The following is a 14,177-nucleotide window of genomic DNA, read 5'->3' as shown; positions in this document are numbered from 1 at the left end:
ATTATTAGCAATGTTCTTCCGACGTCTGATTTCTTTTTAAAAATGCATTTCTAAAGTGCATAAACATTTCTAAAGTTCTGCGCGATTCGAACGTTTTTCCACCGAGAAACCACGAGTTGCTCCTTCTTACAAATAAACAATTTTGAATGCATTAAAAATGTATGTCTGCAGTTGAAGATTTGAATATGTGAACCTGTGTATCAAAGACGAGACTCGAAGCTGACACAAGTCGTCAGGAACCGTAGAGAATTATCGGAGGTCATGCGATTTCCCAAACGTCGTACCCGAAAATGCTTCTGTGCCACAGAATTAGAGACTCCGTTGAATCTTCAAAACCGATCCTGTCTTCAGGAATGAGGTACGCGTAGACGCGTGGTCATTTATGCGCAAGGTGAGCGTTTAGCTCCGTGAAAGTTGCATCGGGCCGTGAAAAAATCGACAAAGATATTTCGGATTCACTGGGCAAATATCTAGTTATACACACGCGTATACACGTTAGCCGGGAGTAGGCGGCTGTTGCTGCTGCTGCTGCTGCTGGGTATACTATAGAACGGCATTATCCTCTTAGCGGTGGGTTCGACGCCAGCGTATTGTGTATCGTGTATTATGCGTTAACTTTCATTGATGTGTGCAGGTGCGTTCATAAAGAGAACCGCTCGTTCACTCGCCGCGGCTCGGATTCATAGTACACTAACGTCCACAAGTATCCGGCCACTTTGCGGTATCTATTATGAAATGCGTCAGAGAGACACGTTCAATATCTTCCCGTCACATTGATACGAACAATTATAATAACTCCGCGAATTAATCACTTTGTTCAACGTTTAGAATAACGATCAAATATTTGAAAACGAAATTATAGATAGGAATCTGCTCTCTAACATTAGAACAACTATGCTAAAACATTTCACAGTTCAAAAACGCATTCTTCGTTAATCATAGTTTGGCAGATAGGATGCTTTTGGATGGTAGTGTATCCTTTTTTGTCCCTTCGTCTGTAACTTTGCGTAATTTTAGCTGGGTCTCTGTCTCGCAACGCTTTCTCTTTCGACGTCCCTTAGCCGCGGTCTTGCCCGCCTAACGTGTTAATTCAACGATAACAACCGAGATTAAGGTGTTTCCAAACTAAACGTTCTAAGGCGAATTAGCTGGGTCGTAATAAGGCTGATGCTGCTAACCGGTACCAACACATACGGAATTCGATCGTATTAGAAAAGCTCGATTCTACTACGAAATCACAATTTCGTGGTTCATTTCATGCGAACCAAACGTTATAATCTTCATGAGACCCCAGTCCGAATTTGATTCAAGGGTTGGGAACTTTTATAGTCGACAGAAATATGAACGGACGTACTTTTCGAGTGCGAGGGGCCAAGTCGAAATGACTCATAAGTACGCGTTTTGTTTTCACGCTAGACCTGGAGTGTACGCAACATCTGAAAGCTGGCTCGCGCGTGCGATAGCTTTTGTTACTGAATATCATTCTACTAAAACGTGTACACAACAATGGTAGCTAAATTGAAACGAAATTTAGTCCGGTCAGTGATTCCGTAAGAAATTGAACACCCGTATAATATCGTCTCATTAAATACTTGTATAAAACTTTACGGCGTGTACAGAAAAAATTAGATTGCGTAATGTACTTTAGATTTCGAGATAAATGAGACAGAAGTACATCGAACGAAATAAAAACGTTCCAATATTTGATTTGCCAATTTGGGTTAACGAGAAGCTTGCGTACGTCCAATAAAATTTAAAGTAACTAAAGTGAGAGGTCACGACTCGGGGTAACGATATTAAATGAAAAATCTTGTATCATTTTTTATAATTGCAAACGCGTACGCCGGTTCTCCGATTAAATCTTCCACCGTTTCCATTACACGAAGAGGTTCATAAAAAAATACCGCACTGCCGTACCAATAAAATAGTACGATCTTGATAAAGCCTCGTTTAAAAAGGCAAGAACCGTTGCAATATGAATTTCCATTTTATTTCGCCCTCGACGAACTAGAAAATGAATTCTTTTCCGAAGGAGAACAAATCTCCCCGGACGTGCGTTCATAAAAAGGGGAATCGGGCCGTGGAAAACCTCGAGAGCGTTTCCGATTGTTATACAATTGACCACGGTTCGCGATTTTTGCGTTACGCAATAATCCGGGCATAAAAATGCTACACGAACGAAATCCTACCTCAAAACGGATCGGCCGTAGTTTCCTTTCCAAACGCGTATCGTGTTTTAATAAGAACCATTTGAAACATGTAACACGAAACTAGACATGAACGGTTCATCGAAAGATCTCGATATTAAAACTCCAGCTATTTTCGTATGCGGCTAGTTCGAATTCTATTATCGTTTCAAATATTCAATGAAGACCTCTTAGAACAGAAGTGTTCGAATAATTCCCGGACGGCCCTCGAACTCTGGATTCCCTTGATTCGTTTCATCGTGGAAAATCAACTGGGTTGCTCGTGGAGAACATTAAAAATTCCGAGGAGCTCGTTGCGGGACTAATTGACCGCGAATCGAAAGTTCCGTCGCGTCTTATTTTCCAAATCGACCGAGGCCGGGGTCCACCGCGGGTTCGTTAAACGTTTTAAATCGTCCGATTGATATCGCCCTCCCCGCTTCCAATTATGATCCTGAACGATGCTCACCGGTACGACCGCGTTTACGAAGACTAAACCGACCTTTGAAAATTACAATTCTATTTTGTCTATACCTATATTATCAAGCGTCTTTCGTCAATGCGTCAGATCTTTTTACGACGCGAATGACCATTGCGATTTTCCGACCGAGTTTACAGATTTGAAGATTGTGAGAAACATATTTTGGATTCAATGTCGGAGTAGTTTTGCTTCAGGAATAACACGAGATGCGATACTCTCCGAGTAAAGCAGCATCAAAGTGGTTCATAAACAAACCAGCTGCGAAACACCTTCATCCTGTTACAATCGAACGAGCCTCGGTTTACTGCACCGACGCTGTAACCACTCTACGTATAGTAACACGCATAAAACCATCATAACCACGAGCGAACAATAAATCACAGAGCTCGGAAACTTAAGTCTTATGCGGAACAAAGTAAGCCTTAACATTTATCCTACTTTTCGCACTAACGAACTACTTTCTTCTTTTAATTTAACGTTAATACGGAATCAACCGCGAAGCCAAATCATGCATTTTCATTTCGTATCCAATGCTTCGACTTGAGGAAAGGGAACGGAATCGATCCTATCTCTTTAAGATCGCTAAACCCGCTGTTTCACAGTGGCTGAGACAAGAGAGTAAGCTGAGGGAACGAGGCAGGGGCCATTTGGATTCCGCAGCGGAACAGTCGTGGGAAATGGAAAAGCGTTTCCTCGTTAGATCCGCGCGTCGACTCATCGCGCAACAAATACGTTTTTATCCACCGCGTAGCGGGAATTAAATTTCATCTCTCCACCAAACGTCAACGGCAGTGAAACAGAGAAGAGGAGAGTGGGACCAGCGAGCAGAGGGGAAAAATCGTGAAAACTCCGGCCGAAAAAACCTGTACACGCTTTTCATCTCAAGACTAAATTTTAATTACCGACCCTACCGCATGAGAGAGTATAATTTTTATTGCTTATTCGCTCGGTGAATATACCGAGTGCACGAATTTTTTAATTGAACAACTCGGATTTCATGAATGTCAAAGAGCAAGCGGAAAAGGGTGAGCACCGAGTCAATGATTTTCGGACGATTATGGTGTTTTTAGTTGAAGTATTCAAAACAGGATGCGAACTGAAAAAGGTTCTCCCCTAAGAACATATATACTCTCCCTTGAACCATTTTTTCGTTTTCCATTCGTTCGATGCGCGTGCAAAAGTATGAATAAAAGACAATCGTACTTAAGCTATCCGTGTTCTATCACGTGCTCCCAAAACGGTATACTGAATATTGTGATATACTGATTAAACTGCGTATTTTATACCGATTGTTATTGACAATCGGGACGTATTTTCATCGATTATCCTCTAAACGTCGTGCAATGCGGAAGTACGCGGTCGGAAAGGAATCGTGAAGGGAAACCGAGTACAAAACGCGAATCAAGTTTCCTGCTCTCGTTCCCGTTCGATGGATCACTCTTCCTGATCCAGATGACAAACCGTTCGAAGCCGGTCGAGCGAGAAAATCATGATTTTCTCCGCGATCCGCACGATCGAACGGAACGTGACCGAGTCCACTGGAAAATGAATTATCTACTTCGGAAAGAAACGTCCAACGCGAAAGACAGACGCGCTCCACTGATTTTATCATCGAGTTCTACGTTCTATTTAGATTCTGCGATGCTCGGTTTATTACTTTTCCCATTCCTTACGAAACGCCGAAGGAACCAGAGGTGGTGATTAATTCTTCGCAAACACCTCGTGAAAACGCGTTGATCGTCGTCGATACGCGGTATCCGAAGCACGGGCCGGTTGATCAAAGAACTTGACTCGGGTAAAGCGTCGCATAATAGACAGAGGAGAGGATCGCGAGGGCAACTCGGGCCTCGTGAACGTGAAAGTTAATCGAGAATTCGCGAGACAGGTGCCAGCAGCTAATAACCGCCGGGTTGAACGATCGAACCCGTGTATCGCTAGGGAACACGATCTCGGATCGCATTAGGGAGATTTAACCGTTCGCCTAAGCGGCTGTAGCGCAACCACCGGATTATACCACCCTACAGTCTGTCCCACAAAGTGAAACACTTCTCCAAGTGGAGTCTAAAGACTCTTCCATGCTTACCGACAACGAAGTCGACCTGTCTCTTTCGATTAATCCAACTTCTATTTTCTCGGTTGTTTAAACAATCGTAAGAAACGTTTAAACAGTCTCTCCAATGTGACGATAAGTAAAATGCGATGGTTCTCCCTGGGACGAGAGAGACCTGGACTTTCGCGAGATTCCCACGAGACAAAACGATTAACTTATAAATAAGTGATCAGGGTTTGTTGCGCGTTTAGGTCTGATAATGCGTGCGGCGAGGACGCGATGTGACACAGTGGAGTTAGAGAGAGAGTTAGCCCTCCGCGGGTTCGCGTCGCGGAAAAATCAATAACAAGCGTGGTCTGGTCTGGCATGGCGCGTCACTCCTCAGGTGCTCGAGGAAGGAAGCCGGCCTGCTAACCAGCCAGCCGACCGATCGACCGGATGATAGAAACGAGTCACCTGCGGCACACACTGTACGTTCTCCGGCGAACGATCGAATTCCCGCCTTCTCTCTCGGCGTACTTTACGTGTACGTACACGTACGATCTAATACCGAGCCGCTGTTACACACGCTCGCACGTGTACGTACAGTGTGGGAGTCACCGAGCGGCAATACACCTTGGCAACTTATTTATTCAACGAATCTACGATTCTTTAAGGGATAGATTTATTCTCCCAAGAAAGTCGCTCGAGGTCTCAGCTTCATACTTTAAATCCTTGGACGTATCATGTAATCGTGTGAACCGCGAATTAGAACTCGTCTCTCGTTCAGCCGATACGCGGATGATCTTTTTAGTTTCACCCTCGCTCTGTTTGTCTAAACAACGCGTAGACCGGAGTGCACGATTTTTCAACAGCATAAAATTGTAGGTTCATAAAGGTCATGCTCAACTCTTCACTTCCTTTACTGGCAATTTGGCAAATTGAGGACGCGCGAGGGTTACGGTGGAAACAACTGCGTATCTGGACAATTTCGTCACGCGGTAGTACGTGCAAACCATGGTACGATAAACAGATGCATCTGGTGATACGAGAAAAGCGAGAATCGCGGATGTACACCCTGTATACATGAGTGTACGCGTACACACCGCAGAAACACAGGACGTAAAGTTCGTGGATAAAGTACGCTTGCGCGTTTCATGACGTGCAACCCGTTGCAAAGAGGAAGAGACGAACGAGTGCCAGAAAGAGAGAGGAAAACGGAGAGGAAGTAACAGAAAACAGAAGAGAGAGTACGACGACGAGGTGCATGCAATATGGCGAGCGTGAAAGTAGGACGGAGGGAGATAAGTTGATAGGAAGGAAGGAAGGATGTCGGGGACGCGTATACGAATATATGCGCGGCGGCGGACGCGAGAGAAAAGGTGAAAACGAGGAAGCGATCGGCGTGTACGCGTACGATCGTGCGAGACGGAGAGAGAGGGAGAGAGGAAGAAGGACGGGACGATGCGTGATGCACAGGCGCGTCGTTAACGATAGAATGTGTGGTAGTTAGCGCACGTACCTCGTCTTCACCGGTGGCCACCGTGTTGACGGAGTCCATACTCTGGGAGAGCGGCGCGTCCATGATGCAAGCGAGTTTGCTGGATGGTCCGGGGTTTCCGGGGACTGCTGTTCGAGCGGGTGGCGGCGATGAGTCCACCGTGTCCCGTCTCGGGCGTTTTAAAGCGGGCGGCGTTATGGTTGTACCGGCGAAGACGACAGGCGCCTCCAGGACGTATCACTGGAAATAACCCTTTCCTCTCGAGAAACACAGGCGAATCGCCTCCTCCTTCCACCTTTCCGTACGTTTCAGGGCGAGTGCGAGCACGCGCACGTACCGCACACACGTATGCTGGTGCCCCGGTGTCGTATTATGTTCTCCTCTTCTGTTCCACCCTCTCTCTCTCTCTCTCTCTATCCCTCGTTTCGCTTCTTCCGCTTCCTGTTACGTTTCTCCACCGCCACCACCGCCTCCTCCACCTCCTCCTCCAGCCCTTAGACAACGCGGTGCTTCGCTGGTGCTGGTGGTGGTGCTGCTGCTGCTACTGCTGCTACCGTATTGCCTCTGCAGGCTGCACCTGTCACGCGCCTGACGCAAGGGCGTCAGGACAGACCTCGGCACGGAGAGAGAGAGAGAGAGAGAGAACGAGACAGTCGACTGTTGTCGGGTAGAACGTGTACGTAGAGCCTGCAGGTGTTCCCACGCGTCTATTTTAGAGCAATCGATACACCGTGGAGGAGGGCCGGACCCAGGGAACGTGCTCCACGGCGGTGCCTCCACACTTGTTCATCTACCGACAGGTTGCAGCCGATGCACTGAGTACCCACACCGTAATATCGTCTCCTTCTTCTTCTTCCTCTTCTTCTTGTTCGTGTAAATTTCTTGAGCGCGGTCGATATCGATCGATCACGCTCGCGTACGCGAGGAGAGAGCCACGGCGACGTTGACCGACTCGCGGATGTGTCCGCGCGACGACGTGCGCAGACAGGTTTACGGCGACGACTCGCGGGTTCAACGTTGAAAGCGCGTATCCCGCGATGTACCGCGGCGACGCGTGTACTTACTGCTACTTACGTTCGCGCGTGTGTACCTTGTATACCAGGTGCCCTTCAGGCGTTTGTGTACGCAAATACGTGAGTGATCACGTTCGACGATGGTATTCCGTAAAATGAGACGAGAACGACGAGTAACTCCGAAAACGAATAGTGAACCGCCTTTGTTTCCGTTTTAACAAATGAACAACACACCGGCGAGCCAAGTAATAATAATAATAATAATAATATACTGTTACCTAAGCGCTCCGACACGACTGGTGCGCAGGTTGCCGATAGACTGACTGACTGCGAACAAACGAGCGCGACGCTCGACACCGTTGCGCGTGCGGGGTCGGCGCAGGGGTGGGGCGCGGTGGGGTGGCCCGCGGGCGCCTGGGTCGGGGTGGGTGAGTGGGTGGCAAACGGGGGTGGGGGTCACGCACGAGGATCGGCGAGGGGGTCAAGGGGCAAGGCACCCGGCTGGAGGGGACTCCCCGTCCGCTCCGCGCCGCTCGTTCTTCCACCGATTCATTCCTCTGAAATAAACAAATCAACTTCTATCAAAACAACATCGAATACGAAGGGGGACGAGAAATAATGAAAAACTGTACGCTTGGACCTGCGAACGGATTGCCTTGTGTTTCAAACCGCGAGTCATGTTTTTCTACGAGTGTTGACGACTACGTTACTATGGATACTAGTAAATACCGATTCCAAATCGATCTTTCCATTAATAAAACACGCGACGTCTTCTAATGCATTTCGTCTGCCGTCGTTTCACCACGTACCTGTCTGCCTGATGTTTTTTTATACCAATTAAATTGAGCACGCGTAAACCCGAATCGAAGGACTACAGGCATCCTCTTGTACGAGCATCTGCATTCTCTATAGAGCGCAGGTGGTATCGAAACGAGAGAAGCCGGTGCGCCGTTCTACTCGAAAAGTTCGTGACCATACGCTTTCCCTCTGACTAACAGGCGGAAGCCGTTCGGAACGTGCAGCTTTGCTCGAGATTAGCAGGTGGAGGATCTTGCCTGTGTCGCGGATTACATTGAACCAGATCTCGGCCAGCAGCTTTTATCCCCTGTCCCTCAGGAGGCAGATGGACGACTTCCCGAAACACGTTGTTCCTTATTTCTGTCCCCTCGATTTCTAACGTCAACGTTACTAACAGTTATAACGTTTTGAAGTGAATCTTCCCTCTTGTCTTGAAATTGAGAACTTACCCAATGAAAGAATGAATCGTGATGAATTTGAATAATAGATTCGTGAATCTACGTGGTAGCTTTGAGCCGATAATACGGAGACGTTTCTTGAAAATGTTATATTAAACCGAAACGATTTTCCGACGATAGTAGCGAGGACAGAGAATTGTACGTGGAAGTTCTAACTGCGGATATAGAAAGTAATACGGTTGCGTGTCGTAAGCTCGATAGACGGTAGTAAGGCGTAGCGAAAAGAATGTTTTATTGATGGCTTATTGCTCGAATCGATCGACTATTCCGCGGCATAGCGAACGGTGCAAGTGTGCACCGTTTCGTTTCAAATCGTAAAACTCTTCTAGCTAACTTTTTTTTAGAGGCAAGAAACTTCCCAGTAAAGTTGTATCAGTTCCTCCACCGTCAGATTGTATCACGTCTATTTAGATTCATCTTTACCCCGTGTACGCGACTCCCCGCGTGCCGTGTGGCTCTGCAGAGATATTTTATTCAACCTGCCACGACACAAACACGGAGCAATGGCAATTAAATACAACTACTCTCGCAGATGGCTGCTTACGTAAAGAATACGAAATGACCTGCACGCTATGATTACTGCAGAGCGCAAATTTGAAACGAACGTGGAACGGCCTGCTATTTATTTCGCTGGATAATCGTTGCTACGTCCGCGAAAATATACACGAACATTTATAATTCATGCGCTGCTTCGCGTAGTTTTAAAAGAGTTACCTGCTTTTACGGGAAAGAATGGATCGAACAATTTAATGAAATTCGTATGATATTATTCTATACTTACACACTCTTATGACGTCACGACATACTTCCTTGCATTTCCAGGACTTCCACTTAAATCATATCACACACACACACACACACACACACACACACACACACACACACACACACACACACACACACACACACACACACACACACACTTCCACTTCAAAAATTGATCAAAAATATGTGACCAATTTATACCTACGTACCTACGTACGTACATACATACATACGTACCTAATACTTACTGCAGAGATCGTTCCAGCATTCGAGCCATTGCAGCATCCGAGTTAAATATTTTATTTCGATCGATTCCCTCGTTTCAGATTGACGGAGGCAATGTTCGTACCAGGAAAATCATTAATTACCCGCAAGTGAATTTCAGTCTGTGCCGCCAATTCATATTTGGCGCAAACACTTTACCTTTTCCTACCTTCCATTCGAATGATTGCTCTCTTATCCATGAAACGCTTGTTAATATCGCGCACACTGCAAATTTGATTAATCACTCGACGAACATTAATTATTTTAAGAATAATTTCCAAGTTCCACGCACAAACTTTGATGGATTACGAACGTTACGAACTCGCGACGAGACACAAGATGGCCGCCGACTCTCGACTGGAAATCGATGATCATGATCGATACATCCGAAACTAAAATTATTCAATTTTATTATAACATTGTTTGACTATTTTTTACCGTTTATAAATCGATACAGATGAATGAAAAACTGTATAAATATTTATTTAAAAATATACAAATTGTTAATTAAATGTTCGATAGTATCGACGTGCGAGTGCCATGTTGCGTTCCGAAACGGCGGGGAAAGTGGCCGAATGGCGAGCATGGCGAGCATGGCGTGCTGGTGTTGACAGCCAGACGTCATTCGAAAGTGAACTCAGTTCCTTTGTTAAATACTGACTGATTAATCTAATATAATAAAGGTGGTTCAAATCTCGTACGTAAGCGACGTGTACAATTTCTATCTCACTCATGGCTTTCGCAATAAATCAATTTTATTCTAGATTGTTTAACATGGATAATGACAGTGACTCGGACGTGGGTGATATCTTGAACGATCTTTTGGCAAACGAGGATACAACGGACGTTCCACCTCCTAAGGAAACTCTGAAAGAGTTGGATTTCAATTTCCTGGACAGTATTCCCAAGAAGAACGAGCTCGGCGGTAAGAAAGAGAAGAGCGAGGTTCACGCTGAGACCGTCGACTCGTCAGACGACGAGGACAAACGTTGTTTCGAGGTACGAAAGTATTCTGATTATGGGCGGGATATCAAGTTCTTGTTGAACAAAGAAATCGAGAAGAAGAACGAGGAGAAAGCACACCGGGAAGCGAGTAGCAGAACGTTTGACTTCAGCGCAACGAAAAGTGTGGACACAGTAGGTGCAACTACACCTGTTGCATCGAAAGATGTTTACAGCGATCCGTTCTTTGGACTGAGAATAGTCAGCCCGGTTGTGTCTTCGGCAGAGCTGAAGGCACGAATGTCTGATAAAACAGCAGTAACGATATCAAAAGTAAAGTATCATCTGGCGATGGACAAGACTGACAAGGACTGGGTGATTGCTGGGGTATTGATAAGTAAATCTCCGCCAAAGACTTCCCAGAAAGGAAGCTTGTATTCTATATGGAAGATAAGCGACCTGTCCGAGAACATGAGCACCGTGTGCCTTTTCATGTTCAGCAAAGCGTATAAAACACTTTGGAAAACTACTATTGGTACCGTTATAGGCGTGCTTAATCCAAACGTTCTGGAATCTAAAGACAATACCGATTTAGCTACCCTGTCGATCGACAATCCTCAGAAGATGATGATCCTTGGTAAATCTAAAGACATGGGGAAGTGTAGGTCTAAGAAAAAGAATGGGGAAGCGTGTAGTAATATCGTAAACATCAATCGTTGTGAATTCTGTTTGTATCACGTTAAGCAAGAGTATAAGAAGTGCTCGGCCAGGTCCGAGTTACAATCGTTCAGTAACAGTCAAAAGTTCTCGATGGACGTGTTGAAAAAGAAATCACAACAAAAGAAACCGCTCGCGAGCAGCATGAACATGCCTGAATTTCATGCCGTTCTCGGGGTGAGGAGTAAAAAGTTAGAGGAGAAGGACGCGAAGTTGCTAGCGTTACTATCGGGTAGTAAAGAGAGTCCAAAGAATATCACTGATATGTGTGATAAGTCGGAAACGCCGGAGCAGAAAATGAGGAAGAATCTCGAACAAATCTATAAATCGAGAGGTTGGAAAGTAGCTGCGTTGTCTAAAGAATCGCAAGATAATCTACCACCCGTGTCGCAGAGGAGACAAAATCTGACGCTTTCTTCGTCATCTTCCAGTCCTCGATTAGGAGGCGGTTGTTTCAGTGGCACGATAGATTTGTCGGAGCCTATAACTAAGAAACATATTAACGTAGCTAAACATAACGCGATCAAGTGGGTGAAGGAGAATGGAAAGATCAAATCGAAGGATCCTAATCAAGTGCGTTTAAGTAAAGAGAAACTGGAGAAGGCGAAGAAACGACCGAGAGAGGACGACGAAGAGAAGAATGATCAAGGAGCAAAGAAGCCGAACGTTCTGTCGGATAAGTTTAAAGCTTTGATGCAAGCTAAATCTGCTCATACCGAATTGATCGAGAATCGTTACGAAGAGGAGGAGGAGAAGTACTTCAACAAGCTTGAAATGAAAGAAAGGATGGAACAGAAAATGTTGTCCACTTATAAAGTTCCTTGCAAAGCTGTTACGTGTACAATTTGCAAATACACATCGTTCTCCGCCTCTGATGTTTGTAAAGAGCAGCGGCATCAGTTGCGCGTTATCGACGCGGTCAAGAGATTCTTTAAGTGTGCCGATTGTGGAAATAGAACTGTGAGTTTGAACAGAATACCGTCGCATAGTTGTATAAAATGCAGTGGTTCGAACTGGACAAGGGCCGCGATGATGGACGAGAGAAAAACGAACATTCCCGTCGCCACGTTGTCTATACGCGGCGACGAGGAAACGTTCGTAGGATCGGTGACCAAGAATGCCAATCTCAATCTCTTGGTACCAGAAAAAGATAACAAGTAGTCGTATTTAATGAATCAAAGTTTATAAAACGTGTATAAAAGAATGACATCTATTTTCCGAGTCACTTATTTACTCGACTTTTATGATGTATTTTACATGTTCTTATTGTCCTCGATATCGATTCTTTGATGACGATGTATACATGGACGTGATTAAAAATTTTTACAGGACTGTTATCTCGAAATGATGAATGTTATTTAACTAAGATTTTTAGGTAAAACCAGGTGTAAGAACGGTGTAAAGGGCGTGATATCCCACTGGATACTTCCTCCTTTTATTATATTATTATTATTATTCCAATTTCTTTTCACCGATATAAATGCAATTCAGCAATAGACTAAAAAAAGATAGTTTCCCTATTTAACAGCACCTCATTCCATAGGCGAGTATACCTTACCCGATAATAATTTAAAGACACTCTTTTTCCCGGTATAAGTAAAACTCCACATGTATATATAAAAAGGGAGAACGTTAACAAAAATGTAAAAAGACGTTATGATCGGAACCCGGAAATATCGTTGCAGAGCTAACGCATTAAAAATGATTTTCGCACTACGGTTCCGTGTACCTCCTATACGTATAGTAAAACTTGTGAAATGCCCTGTGGAAACAAAGATCACCGTGACATTTTCGGGTTCTAATAGCAACTCGCTTGCATGAGAAACATAGAGTGTATTTTTTTCACTTCTTATTCACCTCCTCTTCATATCATGTCCTTAATCAATTTTGATATTAACGATACGTTAACTCGCGTGCGCGTGAAAAAAAGGGAGATCGGAAATAATGTCTTTGACGATGAAATGAGTATCGTTCGTTCCTGCAAAAGCGTTGTTGTTAATTTTACAAAATCTTACACTATCAATTTCGTATCATTAACAACGATGTGATGGTACAATTATTGTTCGTTACCGTGTACACGAATGCTCGCAGGTATAATAACTGACAGTGCGGGCGTCGTCGAAGCGATTTTTAATAGGCTTTATAAATAAAATAATGGTACCTACGGAAAGTATGTACCACCGATTCATTATTTCAATATCCCTCTTTGTCACTTCACGAAACGTTTCCTCGACAGATTGTCCCTGTCATGATGCGAGCAACGTTTCGCGTAATCTCGAAACTTACAATTTCTACTTGTTCAGTGAAAAGAGTTTAAAATCTTTAGGACACGGCACGAGTGTAATTCACGCGTACGTTACATATAAAATATGAGGTATTAAATCCGTATTTTGAATAACTTTGATTAAGCAAAAACTTGTGACGATTACATCTTTGTATTGCCTTGCTAGATTGTGAAAAGATATAAAGTATAACAACGGTTCGAAGGAACAAAGACATATTCTCCGTGCAATACAGGGGAATATAAAATTGCCAAAAGAAATGAAGAAATGATGAATCTGTTAGCAGATTATACAACTATGCTTATGGAAGAGATCATAGGCAAGCCATAATCTAAGTACATCGTGTGTGTTCGTGAACGACGTCCGTTTTCTTTTCTTTTGCACGCGTCTCTTATTCCATTCAAAAAAACTCTTTCTCTCACCGTACAAAAGAGTAAAAAAAAAACAAAGATCGCCGGAGATTATACGGCTCCTCCTAATATATTTCAAATGTTCACCCGAAGTTCGTACGTAACTAGAACCCGCGTACTTAATACAATCTTCCGCTGAGCGAAAGAAATAATCGCACCGAGATAATAATAAATAATTATCTAGATTCCTATTGAAAGAATATTGTTTACATATAAAAGTTTGAAGAAACATTAAACTGACATTCAACATTTCGCTGTTTGAAGACAATACACAGATACAATACTTTTCAACTACTCTTTTTTCCTCGGTTTGCTTTTTGGAATTCGTTGT

General features: G+C 44.2%; 2 protein-coding genes across 4 annotated transcripts in view; one reads left to right on the top strand and one right to left on the bottom strand.

Moving 5' to 3' along the window:
• The window catches only part of LOC108629468 (protein couch potato), an 84,725-nt gene extending 74,903 nt beyond the window's left edge, over positions 1-9,822 (bottom strand). The window contains exons 1-2 of one of the 3 annotated variants that reach the window (XM_018032148.2): positions 9,480-9,822; positions 6,219-8,383 (exon numbers count right to left, since the gene is read on the bottom strand). In XM_018032148.2, the coding sequence (XP_017887637.1) occupies positions 6,219-6,281 (63 nt within the window). In that variant the 5' untranslated portion in view covers positions 6,282-8,383; positions 9,480-9,822. Of the gene's footprint in view, positions 1-6,218; positions 9,325-9,479 lie in introns of those variants that run through there. The other 2 variants (XM_018032149.2, XM_018032151.2) reach the window with 2 other exon arrangements.
• Positions 9,823-9,919: 97 nt separating this feature from the next.
• Mcm10 (minichromosome maintenance 10 homolog) lies at positions 9,920-12,500 on the top strand. Its single transcript, XM_026817365.1, has 2 exons — positions 9,920-10,192; positions 10,260-12,500. The coding sequence occupies exon 2, from the start codon at positions 10,270-10,272 to the stop codon at positions 12,313-12,315; it is 2,046 nt and encodes a 681-aa protein (XP_026673166.1). The 5' UTR covers positions 9,920-10,192; positions 10,260-10,269; the 3' UTR covers positions 12,316-12,500.
• The last annotated feature ends 1,677 nt before the right edge of the window (positions 12,501-14,177 follow it).

This window comes from Ceratina calcarata, unplaced genomic scaffold (assembly GCF_001652005.2).
Source record: "Ceratina calcarata isolate Rehan_Ccalc_2016 unplaced genomic scaffold, ASM165200v1 scaffold569.2, whole genome shotgun sequence".
NCBI classification, from domain to species: domain Eukaryota; kingdom Metazoa; phylum Arthropoda; class Insecta; order Hymenoptera; family Apidae; genus Ceratina; species Ceratina calcarata.
Note: the sequence above shows the minus strand (reverse complement) of the source record. Positions and strands in the feature narration are given on the sequence as shown.

Bases quoted from the DNA above. Each gene is read 5' to 3' on its own strand.
- Mcm10 (XM_026817365.1), top strand. From the start codon at position 10,270: ATGGATAATGACAGTGACTCGGACGTGGGTGATATCTTGAACGATCTT.